The sequence below is a fragment of the Cnephaeus nilssonii genome (genome assembly GCF_951640355.1).
Source record: "Cnephaeus nilssonii genome assembly, chromosome: 5".
Taxonomy (NCBI): domain Eukaryota; kingdom Metazoa; phylum Chordata; class Mammalia; order Chiroptera; family Vespertilionidae; genus Cnephaeus; species Cnephaeus nilssonii.
In genome coordinates, this window is record NC_137076.1 from 57,047,329 (window position 1) to 57,071,678 (window position 24,350).

General features: G+C 42.6%; 1 protein-coding gene across 1 annotated transcript; it reads right to left on the reverse strand.

Annotated features, from left to right (window-relative positions):
• Positions 1-6,005: 6,005 nt before the first annotated feature.
• MMAA (metabolism of cobalamin associated A) lies at positions 6,006-23,870 on the reverse strand. The gene is made up of 6 exons (XM_079772191.1): positions 21,956-23,870; positions 17,902-18,024; positions 14,795-14,965; positions 11,951-12,036; positions 9,984-10,133; positions 6,006-8,791 (listed from the first exon to the last, which is right to left on the reverse strand). Exons 1-6 carry the CDS (start codon positions 22,491-22,493, stop codon positions 8,495-8,497), a joined length of 1,365 nt encoding a protein of 454 aa, XP_079628317.1. The 5' UTR covers positions 22,494-23,870; the 3' UTR covers positions 6,006-8,494.
• Positions 23,871-24,350: the final 480 nt, after the last annotated feature.

Genomic DNA, 24,350 nt, shown 5'->3' on the forward strand with positions numbered 1-24,350 from the left:
TGTCTAAACACAAGGCAATTATTCTAATAAAGTGTTAACAGATACTAATTAAAAGAGTGTCAGGGTTACGTTTCAGACAGTTGGGATACACATGTTTCTTTGCTGTAGGGCTTACAGCCTTTACTATTTCAATGTTCACGGTCAGTCTTTTGAAGGGGCCTAAAAAGTGCAGCATTTCCTAAACTTACTGGACCACACACTGGGGTGGGGAGCATCTTGGGGTATCGCTGTTCTATGGAACAGTCCATGAACTGAAAAGGCTAGAGGTTTCTACCACTAGGAAAGGGCTAGTGTGTCGTCTATGGAATTTACTAGATCTTGACCAGATCTCCAGCCCCAACCACTGACAGCCTGGCAAGAGGTTGGATCAAGCAGTATTCTTTTTTATTTTATTTTATTTTATTATTTATTTATTTATTTATTTTTAAAATTTCTTTATTGATTAAGGTGTCACATATTTGTCCTCATCCCCCCATTCCCATCCCACACCCCTCCCCACGGATGCCCCAACCCCCTGTTGAACTTAACCATTGGTTAGGCTCATATGCATGCACACAAGACCTTTGGTTGATCTCTCCCCCCTCCCCCCACCTTCCCCTACCCTCCCTCTGAGGCCCGATAGTCCGATCGATGCCTCCTTGTTTCTGGTTCTGTTCTTGTTCATCAGTCTATGTTGTTCATCATTTCCCCTAGATGAGCGAGATCATGTGTCACTAGAGATATACTTATAAGAACTGAATGTGAGACAAGCAATAATAGTTATGCTGACAGGCAAATGAATCAGTCTGTAGTGAGTTTCTTTCTGGACCAACAGTTCTTTTGAGACCCAATATCAATGTCCACCAGTTCCTTATGTGTACATGTCGGCACTGACCCCTCAGCTCTGGATGGTGGACAAATGGTGGTAATGCAGGTCCGACTCCCTCTGGTTTGGTCTCGGCCGGACCCACGGGCACGGCTTCACCCGGACCCAAGGGCACGTGGCCTCACCCGGACCCAGGGGGTGCGTGGCCTCACCTGGACCCAGGTGCGTGTGGCTTCACCCGGATCCGGGACCCAGCCTCACCCGGATCCAGGGGCACACGGCCTCACCCGGACCCAGGATCTAGCTTCACCCGGACTCAGGGGCGCGTGGCCTCACCGGACCCAGGGGTGCGTGGCCTCTCCCAGACCCAGGGGCGCGTGGCCTCACCCGGGCCCGGGACCCAGCCTCACCCGGATCCAGGGGCTCACGGCCTCACCTGGACCCGGGATCCAGCTTCACCCGGACCCAGGGGGCATGGCCTCACCCGGACCCAGGGGCGCGTGGCCTCTCCCAGACCCAGGGGCGCATGGCCTCACCCGGATCCAGGGGCACACGGCCTCACCCGGACCCGGGATCTAGCTTCACCCGGACCCAGGGGCACATGGCCTCACCCGGACCCAGGGGCGTGTGGCCTCTCCCAGACCCAGGGGCACGTGGCCTCACCCAGACCTAGGTTTGCGCGGCCTCACCCGGACCCGGGACCCAGCCTCACCCGGATCCAGGGGCACACGGCCTCACCTGGACCCGGGATCCAGCTTCACCCAGACCCAGGGGCGCATGGCCTCACCCGGGCCCGGGACCCAGCCTCACCCGGAGTATTCTTTTTTTTTTTTTAACTGAGACGTAATATCAAACAGTAAAGTACACAAGTACACTGATTACATGTGTGTACATCCATGTAACTACTACCCAGATGCATCATTCTGGTTCTTTTCCAGTCAAAACAGCATGTACACACACACACACACACACACACCCAACCACTATTTCAATTTCTATCACCACAGACTGGACAGTTCAGGCTGTAAGCTGTGGAGGCAGAAACTTCCTGATGCCATTCCAAGGTAAAACCTAGGAAGAAAACAAAGGCCAGGAAAAGCAGAACTCCTCTGAGAAGACCCCACATAAAGCTGACGCTTCCACCTCAGCAAGAATCTGTCTCCTCCAGAAGGTGCCAAATTCTGATATTTGGGTAAGTGTGGCCAACAGCTGAATGAGTATACAGAATGTGTTACAGTCCATAACTGTTTGTGTCTGTCCATTATAATAATATTAATTCTCAGTCCTTGATCTTAGAATAATTTCCTCATGCTTACCAACTGTGTCATTTGGAAATTTTTAGTCACTTATCAAACACTGTGTGGCCCATGGTCTAAAGGATATAGGAACCAAGGAACCAGTTGCAAAAGGTCTAGATAGAAAATAAAAGAGGGTAAACATGCAAAGGAACAGGAAAAGGAAATTGATAAAATTAGTGAGGAGGTGCCTACAAGGCAGGATAGTTTTCTTTTCTTTTTAGAAATTTATCGTTTGGTTATTTTTACTATTTGAAAATTGAAACTGATTTCAAACACTGTTATCCCAATTTTGTTTAATAAACCAGTTAGTTTTATAAGGGCAGAACACGTTTTATATGCTCCATCCTTTCCCCACTCCCTGGTGGGTATCAGGCATTATCGCCTCGGGCAGAAAAGCCTGCAGTGGCCAGATGGGTCATGGTGGTTTCTCTGTTGCTCATACCTAATAGCCTTTCATTGTCTCTGTGATGTCCTGAATCCCTCCCTACAGAAACCCAACCTCCCAGACTTACAAAATGTAGGCCCTTTGGGATAGTCAACGCCCAGTACTGAATATCAACAGAAGCAGGGTACCTTGTCAAAAGAAGCATGAGGAATCTCTTGTGTTCCTTTTGGTTTCATGGGTTTTCAAGGTCCTAAGGGAAAGGCAGAATTGGGAGGTCAAAAATGCATTCTTATTTGGGGTGGGGAGGAGCATATTAAATCTTTGTAGAATGTCCCTCTTTGAGTTAGACTCAGAAGGAGGTTGACACTAGTGTCCTAGGGCTTCGGTAACCAAGTACCACAAACTGGGTGGCTTCAAACACAGAGATGGACTGTGACGCCGTTCTGGAGTCTAGACATCCGCAATCCAGGTGTCAGCAGGGCCCAGGCCCCTCTGGAACGTGGGAGAATCCGTCCTCGCCTCTTCCCAGATGCCAGTGGCTTTCCAGTCATCTTTGGCATTCTTTGGCTTGAAGCTGCATCACTCCAGTCTCTGTCTTCATCATCACAGAGTTCTCCCTCTGTCTTTTGTCTTCACATGACTGTGTTCTTATGAGGACATCAGTCACATTGGATCGGGGCCCATCGGACTCCAGCATGACCTCAGCCTAGCTAATCATATCTGCAACAACCTTATTGCCAAGTAAGGTCCCATTCTGAGATACTGGGGATTAGGACCTCAGTGTATCTAATTCACACCATAACAATGATGATGCTGCTCTACAATTCACTGAGTAAAATGGTCTGTGTCAGCTCTTATTCCAAGAGCCCCAAGTGACTGGAGCTGGTGAGAAGAACGTTGCTGGGACCAGCAACATCACTGGTTTTATCCAGAGGTGGTGTGATTTCTCAAGTTCTTAGCTATACATATAAAAGCCAAGCAACAGGAATGACAGAACGACTGGAATGACCAGTTGCTATGACGAGCACTGTGGCGACCAACAGGCCTGATGGGGGCCCCGATCAGCCTCAATCGGCCCCCCACACCTCGACTGTGGCGGGGCTGGCCGGCCAACCACCCGCAGCCCCTCCCCCTCATCAGCCCGACCCCAATTGGCCCCCATTGGGGCGGGCCTACCAGACCCCACCTGTGCACGAATTTGTGCACCAGGCCTCTAGTCTATATAATATATAAAAGCCTAAACAACCGGCCAACAGGCCAACCAGCCAACAGGCCAGTAGCTATGACAGGCACTGACCACCAGAGGGCAGACGCTTGACTCAGGAGCTGCTGAGCGACAGCAACTTTGCAGAGTGCCCTCTTGCACTCTGGGACCCCTTGGGGGATGTTGGACTGCTGGTTTCAGCTCCATCCCCACAGGCCAGAGGGACCCCACTCACTCCACAGATGCCCTTCGAGCCCCAGTGCTGCCCCAGGTGTGGCCGGCTAGGGGAGGGAACATGAGAGGTTGGCTCTAGGGCGTGTCCAGCCTGTCTTACCCTGCCAGCCACCTTCTAATTAATTTACTTTCCATGTGCACGAATCTGTGCACCGGGCCTCTAGTCCTAAAGATGCAGTGTGTGTAGCACATCTCCAGTAAACAATGACATTTCTAGAGTTAAACAGACTGATAACCTTCAAAGGAAGAGCAGGAATCATATAAAAGATTATGGTCATCAGGCAATACATTTTCCTTAAGAGCTAATTTCTAATCCATGTAATAGATCACTGAGCAAAGAGTTAAGAGAAGTAGGCTTGAGTCCAAGTCACACTGCTGCTTAAGCAAATCACTTCACCCCTCTGAAACCCACTTACCCACCCAATAATTTGTTCTGTAGTGGAAATATACATCATGCCTGCCCCACCCAGGAACCTGAAGAAACTGGGCCCTACAAACTGCTCCTGCAGAATAGGAAGGAACTGTATTTATACTTTATTCACTCCCTGAAACAACCCACCACAGATCTCCCTCAGTGACTTCTGTTGCCTCCCAAAGACAAACAGACCCATCCAATTTCTGTCAGGAATTTGAATTTGGGAGCCAAGAAACTATGAAGTATTGAAGTGGAAACTAGAGTTGTAAAATATGAGACAAAACTGGAGCTAGAAAGGCCCTCAGGACTTGTGTGTTTTGGTAGCATATTACCAATAATTAGGTTAATAATTAGTCAATCCTTTCCCTGAAGTTCACGTTTTTTAGTATGACAGTGATTTTTAACTGGTGTGCTGCAAGAATGCAATCCCTGACTACTTAGTCAGGGGCACTGACCTCTTTTCCCTTAGGTTGGCAAATAAAAAAATGACAACAGCCAACACAACAATAGCCATCCGGTGTGAATAAATCAAACTTATACCTATTCTCTTTGTCAGATCAGCAAAAAACATATTTTTTGGTGTGCCACAGAATTTTGGCAATTAGTTTACATGTGCCATGAGCTGCAAAAGGTTGAAAATCGCTGGTATAACATATCAATAACACCTATTTATTTATACCTTACCTTATTTCAAGTATTTGAAGATTAAAGTGTTTGCAGTAGACGTTTGTTTTGCCTGCCTGACATCCTACTTTATTCTGTGACTGACACCCCACTTATTTTGAAGACCGGGTCCTTCCCCAACTCCAAGTGTTTCCTGTCAATCACAGTACCCCACACACTGGCCATGGAGACGGGCCTGTGACCTTTCAGGCAGGCCAATCGAGTGCTTCCCCGGGACTTTCAGGATTACTAGGAAATCTGTGGAGACAGGAAGTCCTTCCTCGGGACCTAGGTGCTGCTGGCTGCCACACCTCCATCTATGTGTGGAGGAAGCCAGGAGCATGAAGTCAACACACAGGAAGAGATGAGGACACGGAGAATCCTCACATCATGTGTGTTCCTAAGGCTTGCTGCACCCCTCCCCTTCTCCCTGTATGACTAGATGAGCCAGTAATTCCCTTTCTGCCTAAGCTAGTGGGTTTCTGTTATTTCTAGCCAAGAGTCCTGGCTACTATAGAAGCTGATATTAAGTTTTCTTTCGTTTTGTTTTTTTTTTAATGTCTAAAATAGTATCTTCAAACTTAAGCAGAAAAGTCTACTGGGAAAACTACCTTGAGGCACCATTTTCCAAAAGAGCAAAATCTAAGATAGTGGTTACCGGAGAAAGGCACTAAAGATAAACTACTGCACAGAAACTTATGGGTTACGCACAATCCCTTATCCACACTACACCACAGAGGCGTCTATAATGAAGGGAATGCCTGTCACTGTACTATCTCATAGAAAGCATGAGATGAAGGTCATGAAGTGCTCTGAGCAACGTGGAAAATAATATTTTTTAAATCTATTGTATAAATGCATCATATTTAGGAATGGTGAATTTAAATAAATTTCTCAGTCTTCCTCTTGCTCAATTTCCCTTTGTGTAAAGTGGGAGTAGCAATGCCTCTCTTGAGGGGAGGCTCACAGAATCAGCAGTAACATACAGGGCAAAGTAGGTTTACAGTTGCAAGTACGCAAAACAGAGTTTGTTCTTGTATTAATATTTATTAGTTATTGTATTATTTATTTGTATTACACTGTAAACCCACTTTGGCCCACCCCGGCATACGTGAAGCTGGGAGAACACGACTCCACCTACGGATGATATGCCAGAAAAGGAGAGAATGCTAACTATCCGGGCACCTTTTGGAGTTGAAAGGCATTTTGAAAGGGGGCTTTTGGGGGACCTAGTCTTCTGCAGAGATTATGTGTTTATTAGGTCCTGGGGGAACAGGCAGGAGAGCTACCCCAGCCCGGAGAGACGTGAGGACCCTGTGCTCTGGGAACAGTTTGGGAACGCCTAAGCAGGGCCGCATGCCCTACAGGGGCAGTGGCAGCGGAAACAGCGGAGGCCCAGCACGAGCCTGGCAGGAGTGAGCTGCACCCAAGAGTGTGAGCTTACTTGTGAATCAGTGAAGAACCTCTGGAACTTCCAAAAATACTTGGGAGAGGACTTTCCAGGGGACTGGGATCCTTTGTAATGTGAGGGAATCCCAAAATTTGGGTATAAAAGCTAATGTGACTTTATTCTTAAGACGAACGTGTTGATCATTGGGTTCCATATGTAACAGGATTTGGTACCTGATTATGAGCCTAATAAATAGCTGTCCTGTCATCCATCATAAGTTATCTCTCTATAGAATTCTAAGATTGGCCAGAGCTCTGAGAATGCAGTCACATGATGTCCTCTGTGTTAGTTAAAAGTAACATTAGTTAAGAATTTAGACTTGCTGAGAGTAGAATAGTTTACTGGCTTACCTCATTCCATCAAGATGCTGAGGTCACTAAGCAAAATAAAATGCCCCAAGATTACCTTTATGTACCAAAGTTTCAGGTACGTATTAACATACTTTGACTCACAATAGCATCATCTACATTTTACAGTACAAAGTTCACTTTTTTCTGGGGAGAAAAATCCAATATTTTAGAACTGACTCTAATATTTAGTACTGACTCTAATATTTTGTCAAACTTACCACTAGTGACAAAAAAGTAAACTTATATATACCTCATGGGACAGGATTATCACCAAGCATTTATGTCAAATGGGTTTAAAAAAAGTTCATAAATTTAGTAACCAATTAACCAAAATACTATTGTGGAAGCAAAGAAAGACAAATAGGCTAAAATTTCTTTCAGATTGTTCCTTTTTCAGAAAAATTTCAAGTTGTTCATCGTTTTTCATTTTCCTTGCATGACAATGCTAATACTGGGTGAGAGCCAGCCACCACGCGTTCCCCAGCTTTTGTCTTCAGTGTAGCCCGGGCAATGGCTACAGAGCTCAGGGGAGAAGGTGAGCAGCCATGCCTAGAGCGATGACGAAGAGAAAGTTCCTTGCTAGGCTGTATGGTGATCGCTAATGTTCCCTGCAGCTGTAACTGTACAAGGAACAGTAGTCACTTTAATGAAATTTGGTATGGTTTTAGCAACATGCCTGCCAATTTTGGAGCTCAGTTTGGAACATAGCATATTTCTGCCTACCTACATAAATTAGTGGTAATTATGCTTTTGACAAAGGCAAAGTCAACCTATGAGGTTTTCTTTAGAAAAGAATTATCCTTCTAAGCTGGAGGGAGACTAATTCATTTAATCCTCACCACCACCCTAAGAGGTAGGGACTATTGGTAAATATTTATTTAGCACTTACTATGTCCAGGCACTATGTATGTTAAATAAAATAGTCCTTTCAACAACTCTGGGTGGACACTGTGGTCAACCCATTTACTAACGAGGGAAGTGAGACACAGGGAGATTAAGCAGTTTGCCCAAACTAAAATTAAATGATGCCAGTCTGTATTATAGAACAGAGACCTGGCAGGGGTGTCCAAGTGTAATATTTCTAGCAACACCTACCAGTTATTGAGTGCTAGCCATTTTACAATTTCTCCTTTAGTTATTCCAACAACCCTGTAAAGTAGCTTTTCTTACCCTCATTTTCAGATAAGGAAACCTGAACGTTGTGCTCACATCACAGCACATTCCGACTGCTTTGTCATGCATGTACATGGCCATTTCAGAAATTCTTGGAGCAGTCACTCATGATTTTCAGCTCTTAGAAACCCTCTGTGCATCATTCTGGACTCAGAAATGTGGTGACTCTTTGCTTCCAGGTTCTCTTGAAATTCCCAGAGAACACAGAATCAAAGGAGGTACTTTAAGGTACATGATCTACCACTCAGCTTTCTCTGCTCCTGACTGATGAGAAGAAACTATTTTACAGGCCACCGTGCCGGGTACAAGAATAGAAGGGAACAGAAAAAAATGGAAATCAGTAACGTACAATAGGCACCTTACGAACACTGTCCGACCACCTGACCTTGGCCATCCACATCTAACATTCTTCAGTTTTCAAGCACGGCTCACAAACAGGGAGGCCAAGGGCACCACAGAAGAATCACTTTTAATATTAAAATACTTTATGAAACGGTATGTACAATTACCGTGTAGCCTACAGCTCATTAGTCTCTGCTTTAAAAGCTTTCAGCAACAAGTCTGCCGCTAGCCCTGGGGAGAGGGCCCCGCTGAGCACCTTCCTTTCCAGGAGGGGAATCTGGCCCCGCACGGTGGGGTGGGTCCTGAAATGTTCTAGCACGCTCTCCTGAATGAGGTTCCACATCCAGATTTTCTGCTGCTTCTGTCGTCTGGATATCAGCTCACCGCTGGCAAGCATCAGGTCCTGGAATTCTCTCATTTTATCCCACATCTCAGCGATCCCCTCTCCAGTTCTGGAAGAAATACGAACTACCTATTGAAAAGGGAAAAACCAGAACTGTGTTACTTAAAATGATAGACCACACTCTCATGGGACTCCGACACTTGCCTATTCATTCTTACAGTCTAAGGACCTAGGCGATGGCAAAGAGGAGACATTTTATTGATGTGTCAAAGTTAATACACTGGGAAATACACCAAGGTAACTTACTAGGATTCCTAAGTGCACAGCAGAAATGAATTACTGATTCAAGGTCAAGTTTTCTAGCCCAGAGATTTATTTGGATTTAGGATTGTTCAGATGGTCTTCAGAGGCATCCTGGGAAACTGTGAGAGGGTCGCAAGGATGAGAAGGGCCTTGCTAGGTAGGTTTCTTTGAGGCCTGAGTGCCAGAAAATGAAACCCAGTTGAGCAACTCTGTCCAAGTTGCCTGATTCAGCAAATGTTAAGATCAGAACATCCAGCACCTGACTGCTCTGGACCAACACACACGTGACTGGGGGAGGCTGGGAGCTAAAGGTAACTATGTCATCACTGTTTTTTTGTTTTTTGTGTGTTTTTTTTGTAATCACTGTTCTTACTACAGTGATTACAGCTTAGTCTTTTTTTCAATCCTCACCTGAGGATATGTTTTTATTAATTTTAGGGAGAGAGAGAGAAACATTGATGGATTGTCTCCCCTATGTACCCTGACTGGAGATCAATCCCGAAACCTTTTGGTGTGCTGGACTTTGCTCCAACCAACCGAGCCACTTGGCGAGGGCTAGTTTAGTCTTTAATAACAGAGTCCTCCTGCAGATAAAGCTGCCCACGTAATATTATTGCATCACTTATTATAGGATTTTCCTTTTTCTTTTCCCTTATTGAAAACAGCACCCACCAAGCATAATGGGAAGTTATCACTTCAAAAGCCTTTTCTGTCTTACTCAAACTCTATTATAGATCATCAAATCATTAATTACTCCATAATCTTAAGGACGGTTCCTTTCGGAATGGATCTGTTATCACTTCCAAATGGCTCAGGTCAAGCATTAAGCAATCTAATCTATCACCTCACATCTAGTTGTTGGCATCTAGTGGCTAAAGAATTATATTTAAAATCATGACTACATACTCATAATTTTACATACAAGCAAAGATTGATTATATGTCTAGCTGGGGACTCCCATCCTCTAACATGCCCAGTGTACTCAGCGTGAAAAATGCGGAATGGAGCGTAAGCTCACCTTTGGTCTCCAGACTTCGGAACGCTTGCGGAGTAATTTCAGCGCACTCACATACTCTGCTTGTATCCTCCGAGCTGGCACAACCAAGTCTCCGTCAGACTTGGTGATAGCTACCAGATCTGCCATCTCAATTATACCTCTTTTGATACCCTGAAGAGGAAAGGAGAAGTGATTTATCAGAAATATTTAATTTACTTGCAGCAAACAAATGGGACACCTATGGGTACTAGGGTTTTGAAAGTCGTATACTTTATTAACTAATGTCTTCTCTGCATCTTCCCAAGCCCTGGGTACCAGGAATCACAATTACTGACAGAAATTACTCAAAAGCATCACCTCTTGGAATATGAAAGTCATCTGTAATGCCTCTTTTCAGTTTAGAGCCTGCTGAAATGCATTCAGAATTAGAGTAGATATGTCATCAAGACACATGGCAGGAGACAGGCACATTGTCTCGTGAAGGATTCTTCTCATGTGCTAACAATGCAAGATACAAAAGCACCCATCATTGAGGTGCTTGAACAGAAAACACCTGTCACCACATCTGTTTCTGGAAACAAAGTCTGTGAAGTTTTCCTTAAATGTACACAGTGTTGTTTTTTCTAATTTGCTGTTGAGGAAAAATAACCTGATGGCTAAAAATGCCTCAATCTCTTGATTTAAATTACATTGCATAAAAACACTGGAAATCTAAGGCCAAATCTTATTTGGAAAATGTAGATTTTTCTAAGATCAATATTTCTTTTCAAATATTTTTAAACGTAATTTTCAATGATTAAATCTAAGTTAATGTTTCTAGATTGCAGCATCCATAGTCTGCTGTCACTGTTTTTTAAAATTATATAATTGGGAGGGAGGTACTATATAATAAAGAATTTATCTGTTCTTTGTCCAAGGTTCCTGAGAAGTAACCTCTAAACGCTGGGAATTTCCTGAGTGACAGGCGTGTCTGTGTTATTCCATGGGTGCCTGGACTATTCCTGAGTTCAGAATGGGAGCTGCCCACACCGGAAAGGGCAACCTTGTGATGAGAGGGTTGGGCCCTTGGGCCTGACCTCTGGGGAAGGATGGGGGTGGGGGAGGGCCTGGGGACTGAGATCAGTCATGTGGACAACGACTCCGTGAGTGGCATGCGACTATATAAAGAAATCCTGATAAGCACTCCAGACACTGGTGCACAGGTGAACTCCCTGGCAGGAGATACACATCAATGTGCCAGGAGGGAATGTGTCCTGAGGACAGAAGCTTCAAGTTTGGGACCCTTCCAGACCTCTCTCTGTGTCTCTTCGTTTGGCTGCTCCTGATTTGTATCATCATAAAACTGTGACTGTAATACAGTGCTTCCCTGAGTTCTGTGAGTCATGCTAGTTAATCATCAAAACTGTGGGGAACCCCCCCCCATTTGTGGCCAGTTGGTCAGAGCCGTGGGTGGGCTGGGAACCCCCAAGCCTGCTGCTGGTGTCTGGAGTGAGGGCATCTTCTGGAGGACAGTGCCCTCCACCTGGGTAGGCTGCCAGCCCCAGGTGGTCAGTGCCGGATTGCATTGCAGCAGGAAAGCAAGAATCCTATTTTACATCCATAAACCATGGTAGTGGGATCCCGATAAAAATCAAAGTGGTATCTCATGAGGAACTTCTGAGCCAACTGTACTACGAACACCATGTGACAGTGGTCCCTTCCTGTCGGGGCTGCCCATATACTACATCACTCCCACGTTCCATGTGAAAACATCCAAGTTGTATCATTAGCTCAAGGTCATAAATTCTATTACTACAGTTGGGAAGAATATACAGAATCTGCCTTTGACAAGTATTTCAGCCAATGTGGATGCTACTGTTTCTTTCCCCACACTAATATCAACTTAATTTACAAAAAAACAAAAACAAAAAAACAAAATCCACATTTGAAACTTGCACTTTCAGAGAGGTATGCTTTGTGTTTGGGGAGGAAAAAGTCAAAACAATTACCTGCAATTCATCCCCTCCTGCTGGTGGCAGCAGTAAAACAAACATGTCAACCATATCAGCAACGGCAAATTCCGATTGACCCACACCTGAAATTTTAAATCACAACCATACACTAAAATGTTCACAGTAATTTGACTTTTTCAACTACACTGACCATCATTTCCATTCCACTTCATTCATTCATTCAATCAGCCTCTCCACCCGATCCCCCCTTAAACACCCACCTCTACAGGACTTATAACATGTCTCACCCTACAGCACACCTGTCGTCCTTCCTGTCTCTCCTGTCCTTCCCATTAGTCTCAGTCTCTAAAAGAATGGGGAACCCCAAGGCCTCCACTCCCTCCTCACTCCTGTGGCTCTCTCCTGGCTTCCCTTCATCAGTGAGCAGCTTGAGCACTGTGATTCTAACCTGCACTATGCCTGCCAATACGTTTTCTTGCCTTCTCATCTTTCTACACCACCCCTGCAAACCTCTACCCAGGGTCAGTGCGGTTATCTGGCCTCTATAGGCACACTGGAGAAACTGCTCAAGTGAGGATCTAAAGCACTACTATAAGTTCATGGGTTCCAATGTCTCCTGCAAATTCCTCACGACCCTGTAAAAGCAACGCCCCTAAAAACCCTCAGTCAGCTCCTTCCCGTTTCTCACAGTGGCCATACAAACAGTCAGTGTCCCATAATCTCTCCACATGACAACCCTGGCACCTAATGCACAGTGAAATGACAGCAAGAACTTCCTCAGCTTCTCCCTCCCCCCTCCAGCTTCTCAAACTTCCCCTCTAGCTTCTGCCTCTCCCCCTCCAGCTTCTCCCTCTCACCCTCCAGCTGCTCCCTCTCCCCCTCCAGCTTCTCAAACTTCCCCTCCAGCTTCTGCCTCTCCCCCTCCAGCTTTTTCCTCCCTCCTCCAGCTGCTCCCTCTCCCCCTCCACAAATAAGCATATGCGAAACAAGCTCTGCCTCCTGCTCCCTCTCCATTCCCAGCATTACAAGCACTGGCCGATATGACCCTCTTTTCTGCCCTCCTCCGGGGCCACTCTGCTTTGTCTCTAACCTTGCCTGTGTCTACAGGCGCTTGTCCCTCAGCACATCATGTAAATTGTACTCAAGTCTTTCTCATCTGAAAACCAAACCAAATAAAACAAAACAAAACAAAACAAAAACCAGACCAAATCTCTCTCCTCCAATCATCACCAGATTTCCCACCTTCTCTATAGAGCTAAATTTCTAAGAGAAAAATAAATAAATGAATAAAGCAATACATTGTCTTCATCTGACTACTTCACATTAATCTCAATTATATGCGACTTCCACATCCCCTGCTCCACTAAACTCCTCTCAGAACTCTCTCCTTCCTCAGTGTGGCAGAGACTTGCAGTTGCCCATTCAGCATTTATTCTTCCCTACTTCCTGGCCCCAGTGTTACTAGGAGACCATGGACCTGGTGAGAGATCATATTCTCTCTCCAGACCCCCTTTCAGCTACAGGTGATGAACGCGTGGAAGCAAGTCATTAGATGGGGTTTCCAGGAAGGTGTACACTCTTCTGCCTGCCTCCTCCCTTCCTTATCCCCCTTCTCCTTCCTTCTACTCGGAACATGGATGTGACAGGTAGTGCTTCATCAGCCATCTTTGAACCGTGAGCAACCTTGGGAACGAAGTGCTAAGAATGGGGCATTGAGGGCACAGTAGAGCCCCCACATCAGCTCAGGACACCGCCTCCAAGCTTCTTTTATTTGCAAAAGAAATACACCGCTTTCTCATTTGAATCACAGTTATTTTTAATCTTTAGGACAAGCAGCCAAATGCAACTTCGAGGTTTGGGGTTTTTTAAAATATATTTTTATTTATTTTAGAGAGAGAAAGGTAGATAGAAATATTGATGGGAGACAAACAATGATTGGTCCACCCCTGCATGCCCCCCACAGGGGATCAAGCCTACAACCCAGGCATGTGCTCTGACTGGGAATTGAACCGTGACCTCCTGGTTCATGGTCCGATAATCAACTACTGAGCCACACCGACTGGGCATTTTAGGGTCCTCTTCTCTCTGTATTCTCCTGTTACCACTAGGGCAACTTTCCCTCCATCCAGCCTCAGATGGTAGAGTTCCTAGCCTACAGACCCATCTCTATTCACATCCAGTCTTCATGCACGCTGCTCTAAGCATCCTGAGCACACTTCCGTCCTCTGAATGGGAACATTCCCTGGCTCCTCTATCTTTGCAAATGCCCTTTAGCCCATATTTTATGTAACTCCAACCCTTCCTTCAAGACTGAATTCAACTGTCACCTCCTCTTGGAAGTCTTCCTTGATACCCCAAATCTGAATCAGGTTGTGTCACAAACATTTAGCATACAGTAACATAATAGATGGTCTCTCCATAAGAATGTTAATTCCTTGGGTTTCTATTTCAGTATTTTCATCACATAAAATTATGCAATAGGGATATAAAAATGAAATAACCATGGCCCTGTAGTCAACGGGCACCAAACTATAATAATTTTGTTAGTGGACATTGCAGACATCTGAAATGTGCTTAAACAAAATAGGTGTCATGTTAAAGTACTGTTTCCGTAGGTCATCCTGGCACTTACAGGTCTTCTCTGACACTCATAACCCATCACCTGTGCAACAGTTATCCAGATACATGGCTTATTTTTCTTCTCTCTAAGGGCAGGATTATAGCCTATATATTCATATCTCTATACAGTCTGAGATGTCTTGAATTTAATTATGCTTTTAGTAAATATCTGCTGAATAACCAATGAAATTAGTTGTCACCCATCTTTATACAGAGTTCATTGGAACAGAATTTTGTTAGGAAGCAGAAAATCACACTCACCTACAGTTTCAATAAGAATGATGTCATATCCCCCTCCTTCACACAACAGAATAGCTTCATTAGTAGTCCTTGTCACACCTCCCAAAGTTCCTCTAGTAGGAGACGGTCTGATGTATGCATTCATATCTCTTGATAACTCAGTCATTCGGGTTTTATCCCCCAAGAGTGATCCTAAAACACAGTTACAATCATAGAACACCTATAAGGGCCAGTGATCAATGAGCCAAATGTTTTATGACATTTCTCCCAAAACCTCAAATTGTATTTCATATCATTGAGCTTTTCCCCCACATAGTGTATACAATGCTCCCCAAGTAACTTTCTTTTTTAGCATTTCTAGCCCCTCAAAACCTACAATGACTTCCCACTGACTAGAGCAGGGGTGGGGAACCTTTTTCTGCCCAGGGCCATTTGAATATTTATAACATCATTCAAGGGCCATACAAAATTCTCAACTTAAAAATTAGCCTGCTGTATTTGAACAAATATTTAATTAACCCACCCCTAATGCCTTGACAGGACCAGACCAAATGATTTCGTGGGCCGTATGCAAGCCGGACATTCCCTACCCCTGGATTAGAGGTTCAAATCCAGGTTCTTCAGCCTGACACGGCCTGTCCAATTTCAGCTTCCACTAGGCCCCAAACCAATCTTGCATTCCAGCCAGGGTGGTTTCTTTACTGTCATCTTAGCATTATGTTTATGGTTCTCAACTGGGGGTGATTTTGCCCCAGAGGAAATTTGGCAATACCTAAAGATATTTTACTTGTCACAATGGGGGTTAGGGTGCTGGTGGCCCCAGGTGGGTAGAGACCAGGATATTGCTAAGCATCCTGCAACGCAGGATAGCTGCTGACACCAGGAATGTCAGTGCCAAGGTGGAGCAGCCCGGCTGTAACGTCAGCTCCCCGCCCACAGGAGCGTGTCTTACATATTTTGTATGCTGAATGCTTGTTCGCAGTAGGCAATTAATTTAATTCCTACGGTGATTTACTGCAGTATTTTGGCAAACATCAATATTTGCAAATTCTGCAGGATGGAAAGCCCTGGAACTACGGAAATCACCTTGAACATCTTTCTTTTAGCCACATATTAACATCTGAGAATGCAGTGCTGTTCTAACCTGAATTTTAATTTTCACTCTGTCTAAGAGCTAACTTTCCCACATAAAGTTGATGCTAAACATTGAGAACTTGCTTAAAAACACGATCTTTTCCCTTATGGTCCCAGTGTAGAGTTCTCATAGGTTCTAATTCTGGAGCATAGACTCACCACATGTCTCAACTACCTTATTTACTGCACATGAAACTTCTTTCTAAAGTAATTTTCTGCATGAAATCCTCTCTGTAAGTCAACAATCTGCCAAAGCTATACCTGAAATCTCTATCGTATAGATCCTAACACACTGAACTCCACATTATGAAATTACTCTCCCATGTAATTGTCTTTGCCAGTGAATCCAAATCTGTTGGGTGCAGGCCCTTAGGAAGGTCTCAAAGCTACTGCAGGAGGTACGTGAATGCAAAGCACAAGGTTTGCTTCTCAAACCTTAATGTAATGCTATTTTTCAAATGTATATACTGTTGTAGTGATGAGGTAGAAATCTGTACTTATAGTATGCTGTGTATCTCTGTTTGTTTGTTTTTTTCTTTCAACATCTATATTTTGTTTTACCTGGGAAAGGGACCCTCATTTTGGGTTTGAGAAAGGTCAGGAGCCACATAGCTATGCAACTTGGATCAGACTATTTTATGTCAGCATTTCTGCTAGTATTGCCCCAAACTATTATTTTATTTTGCTATTGCAAGTATTCTAGAGTATTATGGGGGGTGGGAAAGGGAGGGTAGCCTTCTCACCTATATGGAAATGAGGGCCACTCTAAAAAATTCTTCATTCAGGTATATACCTTTAACACAGTTCTTTGACTGTAAAGAAGACACTACATTGATATGAATTTTATCTTAACCTCGTAAACATAAATTTTATTTTATAATTAACCTTTTATTATAGTGAATAAAAAACTGTGAATGTTCTCAGCCAAATTTCTCAATGGGTGGTAACATGAATTGTTGTCAACCTCTCTATTAATAGAAAGCCCCAGAAATATGACTATATTCTCTTTACTTTTTAGCCTTAAACCCACAGAATACAAAGCAAACAATTCCACACAAAGCACATGGTACTTCCTCATTCACAACACACACTACTTTGTAATGGCCTGTGTTTCTCTCATAAGAAATAAAGCCCCATAAGGCCAGGAGGACTGTGTCTTATCCACTGTTAGACGATACAGTACTTCCTTGCACAATGCCTCACCTAGAGTAGGCACTGAAATACTTGTTCCGTGGGTAACTGTAATCTGAGAAGCTTAAATCATCAAGGGGGTAAGAGAAGAAAAACCTTTCCTATTTGTATGGAACGCTTTATGTTTCCCTTAAATGATCCTTTGCGGAACTACCTTTATCATTTATCTCTGATGTGCTGCAAATTAAACTAAGTGACTGCATGACCTCGAATCAGTAAGTAACTGCTGAGCGAGCACCCGTGCGGTGTACTGTGCCAAGTGCTGTAGCGGGACAGCGGGATACCACATGGGCCCTCTAAGAGCTTTCTGTTCAACTGAACATGTCATGTAAACAGGTGACAAGTTATAAAGCTATAAGGTGTGTGTGTTTTTTGTTTTTGTTTTTTTAAGCTTAAGAGATGTTACAACAATAAGAGGAAAATAACGAATGAGGAAGGACCCATTTTCTGAATTGTGTAGAAACTGATGCAGCCAGGAAAAACAGGAGGGAAGAGGGGCCTAGCCTCAGGCATGATCAACAAAGGGATGAAAATTTGCTTTCATTAGTTCTCTAAGTACCCAGGCCACTCCTGGCCTAACCTGGTCTGTAGAGCCCAGTACCTCCTTCAGCCTCCACCTCACCCCCAGAACCCCTTCCTTCAGTGAGGCCAAACTCAGCTAGAGGGCAGAAGTCACCTGACTGTGCCAATTCCCACTAACTTGTAACAGGGAGCCCCCTCCCCGCCCCCTCCCCACCCCCCACCCCCCCCCCCCCCACCCCCGGCCCCTGCGCTGCAATTGAAGAAGAGTCGGCAATACTCACCACCACTGGTACAGGAAGAAGGATCCACAGCCAGCACAGACAATTTGTGCCCTCTCTCAGTAAGCATCTTCCCAAAATACTCTATAAAGGTTGATTTTCCGGCACCAGGGGGCCCAGACAATCCTACAGAGAAAGAGACCTTCTGATTTAATAAAATAAATGATGATTTCTATTAAAATGTTAACGTCCTTCTGCTTCTCCTACTTTATTAAAACCATTATTGTATTTTAACATTTCTGAAAGCAGTAAACAAAAATCCATTTATCTATCTAGCTCCTAAGTAATAGAGATATGGGAAGGAAACCATTCTGAGTTCCCTATGTTCACCAAATTCGCTTTTTAAAATTACGAAATGTGATCTCCTTTTTACTATAATGTAGATCTTGGGGACAGACTTCATCACCTATGTTATTCATGTGCTGAACTTCTACAACATCTGCCTTCCTCTCATCATGATCAGGAGTTATTCCACCTACCCATATTCTGTACACTTTATCTTCCTATTAGAAAAAAATAACTCATTACTCTAGGAATTGCTAGTGATTGAGAAAATAATTTTCTACTTACAAATTTTTCCCATTTCACCCATAATTCAAAGAATCCTATATAAAAGGCCAATATGCAAATTGACCGAACAGAGGAACGACCGGTCACTATGATGCGCACTGACCACCAGGGGGCAGACGCTCAGTGCAGGAGCTGCCCCCTGGTGGTTAGTGTACCAGAAGCTGGGCTCACAGCTGGCAAGTGCAGCGCCAGTGGCGGGAGCTCTCCCACCTCCGCAGCAGTGCTATGGATGTTTGACTGCCAGTGGGGAGCGGGCCTAAGCCATCAGTCGGACATCCCCTGAGGGCTCCCTGACTGCGAGAGGGTGCAGGCCGGACTAAGGGACCTCCCATTGAGTGTACAAATTTCGTGCACCAGGCCTCTAGCATAATATAAACTGAATCCTGAAAATAATAATTTGTCTTAAGAAAGGCAGAGGGTATTATGTTAAGTTAAATAAGTCAGGCAGAAAAAGACAAACACCGTATGGTTTCATTTATATGTGGAATCTTTAAAAATAAAAGTACAACAACAAAAAACACACATGAAACTAAAAAAACAAAAACAAAAAACAGACTCATAGAAACAGAGACCAAAGGGATGGTTGGTTGTCAGAGGGGAGAGGATGGGGGAATGAGTGAAAAGGGAAAGGGGAATACAGTCATTAATATTGTGGTAAGTTTACACGATGACAGATGATTACTAGAATTAGTGGGGTGATGACACTGTAAGGTATAAAATTATTGAATCACTACATTGAAACTAATATAACTACTTGAAACTAATATAACTACTATAAGATTGTAAACCAACTACACTTAAATAAAAATATATATTTACTGAATAAAAGGAAGAGAGGGAAGGAGGGAGGGAGGGAGGGAGGGAGGGAAGAAATTCTCCTACTTGCAGAGTTAGTAAAGCATGGCAGGTAAGAGCACAAACTCAGGAGCCACTGGGCCAGTTCTCTTTCTGGTTCTGCCTTTGATGAGCTATGTAATCTTGGGTAAGTTACTTAACCCTTCTGTACCTAAGGATGTGCTGCAATAAAATGGATATAATAGCACCTATCTCTTCAGGTTGTTATAAGGATTAGATGTTAATATTGACAATATGTTTAAAACAGCTCGTGGCATAAAGTAAAAGATATATAAGTGGATGTTCAATAAAGTATATAAAACATAAGCATTTAATTGTAACTATATTCAAAAGTATGTATGGCATATATAGCATGCTTGGTTCAGGGCAGGTCTCTGTCTTAAACCTCTCTATGGGTGCTCAATAAACATTTGTTGCTTTTATTTATAATGGGAATAAAGTAACTGCAACAAAGACACAGGTTTATCCGGCCTCATAAGAGCAAAATGGAAGAACCCAAAAGGCACTGAGAAATGGCAAGCTGCCAGTCACGTGTGAGTTACTGGTTAACACCAGATATTTCTGGGACATTTTTTCTTCGAAGACTCTTTAAAGCCTAAGAGATAAATACTTTGTCATCACTAAAATTTCTCTGGGAGTTTGCAAGTTTGTCTGCATAAAGATTATTAACACCCTGTGTAGTATTCTCAAAGAGCGAGCTCCCCCAGTGAGGGCAGAAGAATAAGATGTAAGATGTGTGAAAAGTAACACTCTTTTTAAAATTATCTTTAAAGCATTTATGCCCTGTTACCCTAAAAATTAAAAGGTTTTAGTCCCCATATCGCCAATAAACTAAAACATAAAAGTGTAATGTAATATCAGTCAATTTTTAAGTATACTTAACTCATTCCTCACAAAATCTCTGCACTTTGCCCACCACTGTAAATTATTTTTAGTGAGAGGGTTGGTTGGAATCACCTAGTTTGCCATCGTGAACAGCTCTCATGCCACCCAAAACTGACTTGCTTAAATCCTGATGGCTAAACATATCTAAATTGTTTTTAAAATGCATAATTTCAAAAATACAACAAGCTTATTGTGCAATTACAGAAACAAGTCAACGATTCAAGAAATCAAGTGAACATTTAATATTTTTAGACAGCAAATAAATATGGTCTCCCCTTTAAAATACATTTTGGTAATGAGATGGTTGTGCTTGGAGCCAAATCACTCCCAGAAACTCTAACAAAAGTACCTGAGAGAAGTGAGACTTTCCTATAGAAAGACTAATGAAACATCCAAGAAGTAGAATTTTAAAATGTGACAAGGATGATTATAATTAATATAACCACAAAAATTGGGAATTCACTCTAGACCAGTAAGCTGAAGGACTACCAAGACAAGAAATAAACTAGTTAACAGTTCTTCCTATTCATATTTCTGTCTGGGAGACATAACACAATTCTTGCTAATAGAAAATTTATATTATTCTTTTTTTTTTAAGAGAGAAAGAGAAACACCGATGTGAGAGAGACATTGATTGGTTGCCTCCCCTACTCACCCTGACTGGGGATCAAACCTACAACCTGGGTATGTGCCCTGACTGGAAATCGAATCCACGACCTTTCAGTGTATGGGATGATGCTCCAACCAACTGAGCCACCTGGCCAGGGCCTTACGTTATTCTTTTAAAATACAGAGCCTGGTTCAAATGGCCAGAAATCTTTTTTCAATATACCAAGACTAATATTTACAGTGAAACAACATTTAAAATTCCTAACATCAAAACAACAATGAGATACCATCTCACACCTGTCAGAATGGCTATCATCAACAAATCAACAAACGACAAGTGCTGGCGAGGATGCAGAGAAAAAGGAACCCTCGTGCACTGCTGGTAGGAATGCAGACTGGTGCAGCCACTATGGAAGACAGTATGGAGTTTCCTCAAAAAGTTAAAAATGGAACTCCCATTTGACCCAGTAATCCCACTTCTAGGACTATATCCCAAGAACCCAGAAACACCAATCAGAAAGGATATATGCACCCCTATGTTCATAGCATCACAATTTACAATAGCTAAGATTTGGAAACAGCCTAAGTTCCCATCAGCAGATGAGTGGATTAAAAAACTGTGGTACATGTACACAATGGAATACTACACCGCTATAAAAAACAAGGAACTTTTACCATTTGCAACAGCACGGATGAACCTGGAGAGCATTATGCTAAGTGAAATAAGCTAGTCAGAGAAAGATAAATATCACATGATTTCATTCATATGTGGGATATAATGATCAACATAATTTGATGAACAAGAATAGATGCAGAGACAAATGGCAGGAGAGGTGGGGGCGGGGGGTTAGAGAGCAACCAAAGTTGTTGCTTGCATATTAGCATAACCAATGGACACAGACAATGGGGCGGTGGGGGCTTGCCCGGGGTGGGAATGGCTGGGGGTAAAGGGAAGGAGGGGTGTCAAGCAGGGGAAAAGGAGACATATGTAAAACTTTAGACAATAAAAAAAAAAATTCCTAACAAAATTCTGAAAAGAAAAATCCCCATTAGAACGCAAATTATTTAGACTTTTTTTTTTTAATATAAAACTTGGAAAAATATTTCCTGGACAGATTAAGAAAAAGAAAAGACTGACCCACTCGAAATGCCTGTGGTTTTCCTTTATTTAATTGTTCTTGTTCTTTGTGGTAGGCCAATACTTTCTGAAGAAGCACCTGGGCCAGCTCTTTTTTCCTGTGGTGAGTTGATTCTATAAGAGTTATGGCCTCTGCTAAGCAGGCCCTTTGCCCTTGGATTAGACCTGTATAAAGTTTATCCACAAGTCTTTGTTCTTTATCAGAAAGTCCTTCTGTGTGTTCCTTTAAGGTTGTCAGCACACATAACTGTCTCTTTAAACCATTTGACAACAGCATCCACTTTGTACAAGGAAGTCCAAGAGAATCAGATGGCCGAGCACATGGGCCTCCTAATCCGAGAGGAGTTCTTGAGTGCAAGATGAAGTGGTAACGTCGGAAAGGTGTTCGCAAAAGGCCTTTCAGGAAGCACTGGTGAGGATGTAGCAGCACTGGGATATTCATTTTGCTTGTAGCTGAAGAAAACACTGGACTTTTTTGGCTCAATGTGATTTGTAACACCCTAAAAACAACAACAACATATTTTTGCCAGTTCAACATACAATTAAGATGCTCAAGTAGTAAAATTATAAGGTTTAGTGTTTTTGCTATATTCTAAAACACACAAGGTCAGGGTTCTTGGTAGTACCAATGGGTGCAAGTTTCTTACCAATCTTGAGAAAGAAGACCCCTCCTTGCCCACAGTGAATATTCTGAATAACCCAAATCATGGAACTACTGCTATATGGTGAAGGGCAATGTACATACATATTTTCTTTTAAACAGAAAACAAATTCACACACAAAAAAAACAACATTAGGGCAGAAATTTTACATCATGCTTATTTTCTTCTGACTACAGATCTTATATTCACCTTAACAATTTCCTCAGATCAAACCCTGTTCTGAAGCTCATTCAAAATATATATATTTTTAATTTTTTTGTTTGGTTTTCTTTTTAGAGAAAGAAAGAGAGAAACATCGATGTGAGAAAGAAACATCCCTGACTGGGGTGGAACTTGCAACGTGGGCATGTGCCCTGACATGGAATCTAAGTGGTGACTTTGAAGCATGGGACAATGCTGAACCAAGCCACACCAGCCAGGGCCAAAATGTTTTCTTAAAAAAATCCCTCTGATGAGAGCTAGTCTCAACACAATATACGTGACTAGTAGTGCAGACACCTGAGGTATAAATTCAGATGAAGTATGTATTTAATAGACTCACTCTGTAACACAGATATTTGCAAAGGATGGCCTAACATACACACACAAATAACAAGCCTTCATGTGAAATGAGCTGTGAGGACTGTATTCCAACCAGATCAGTGTGTCTCAAAGTATAGTCAGAACCTCCTGGGTGCTTATTTAAAATGCACGTTCTCAGCCCCACGAATCAGAATCTCTTTACGAAAGCACATTAAAGTTTGAACCACTATGGGATTAGTTGAGGATCCTTAAATTTACTGACCTTCTCCACTTCAAACTTTATTAGACAATGAAAGCTCAGCATACTGAGAGTCAGGAAAATACAGAAGTTATGAACCTCAGTAACTCTGAGTCTCTGCCACTTATGCTATTATGACCTTGGACATCTTAATTAATTAACCACTCTGTGCCTCAACTTTCTCGTAAGAGAAGAGGTAAGAGAATGGGATGGCTGTGAGAATGGAATGAGTTCATGTAAAAAGCTTGGAACAGTGCCTAGCACACAGTAAGAGCTCAATAAATGTTAGCTTTTATTATTAATTTACAAAACTTTAGTAAAAAATTAGGCCATAGACCAAGTTTGCAGTGGCAAACAAAAACTTACAGATTGCCTACCAAGTTTGGGTTTATGATTATTTGAAAATTTTGGTTTTTAAGTACCTCATGGCACAATGAAATAAATTACTTTATTACTCCAAGGTACCTCTAAATTGTATTTCAAAGCCAATCAACACAAAAATAATTTTAGCTAAATAACATTCTATTGGGAAAAGAAATAAATGTTTTACGTTTGTTTATTAGAACAAAAACTGCTCATCATTTTTCTGTTTGGGTGGGAGAAAAAATAATGTCTTCTGTTTGTACAAAATTAGTCTTATTCTAAAGGGATAATGTATTAAAAATGTGTAAAAATGTTTCTAAAAAACAATTTTAAAACATTCATTACTACCCTTGACACAAACACTCAAAAGGACATTTAAAACAAAATACAGTTGCTATGTTTAATAAATCTCTAAGATAAAATTTAGAATTTTTATAATTTTAATGAGAAATATTTAATAACTATTCATGACTCAATTTTTATCTTTGCCATCACTTATAACTTTCTTTCATTCTGCATTTAGGTTTCTTCATTATACGAAAATCTAACTTGATGAGTCCCTAATTTAACCAGTTATTGTGACCATCAGTATTACAATCAATATATATTT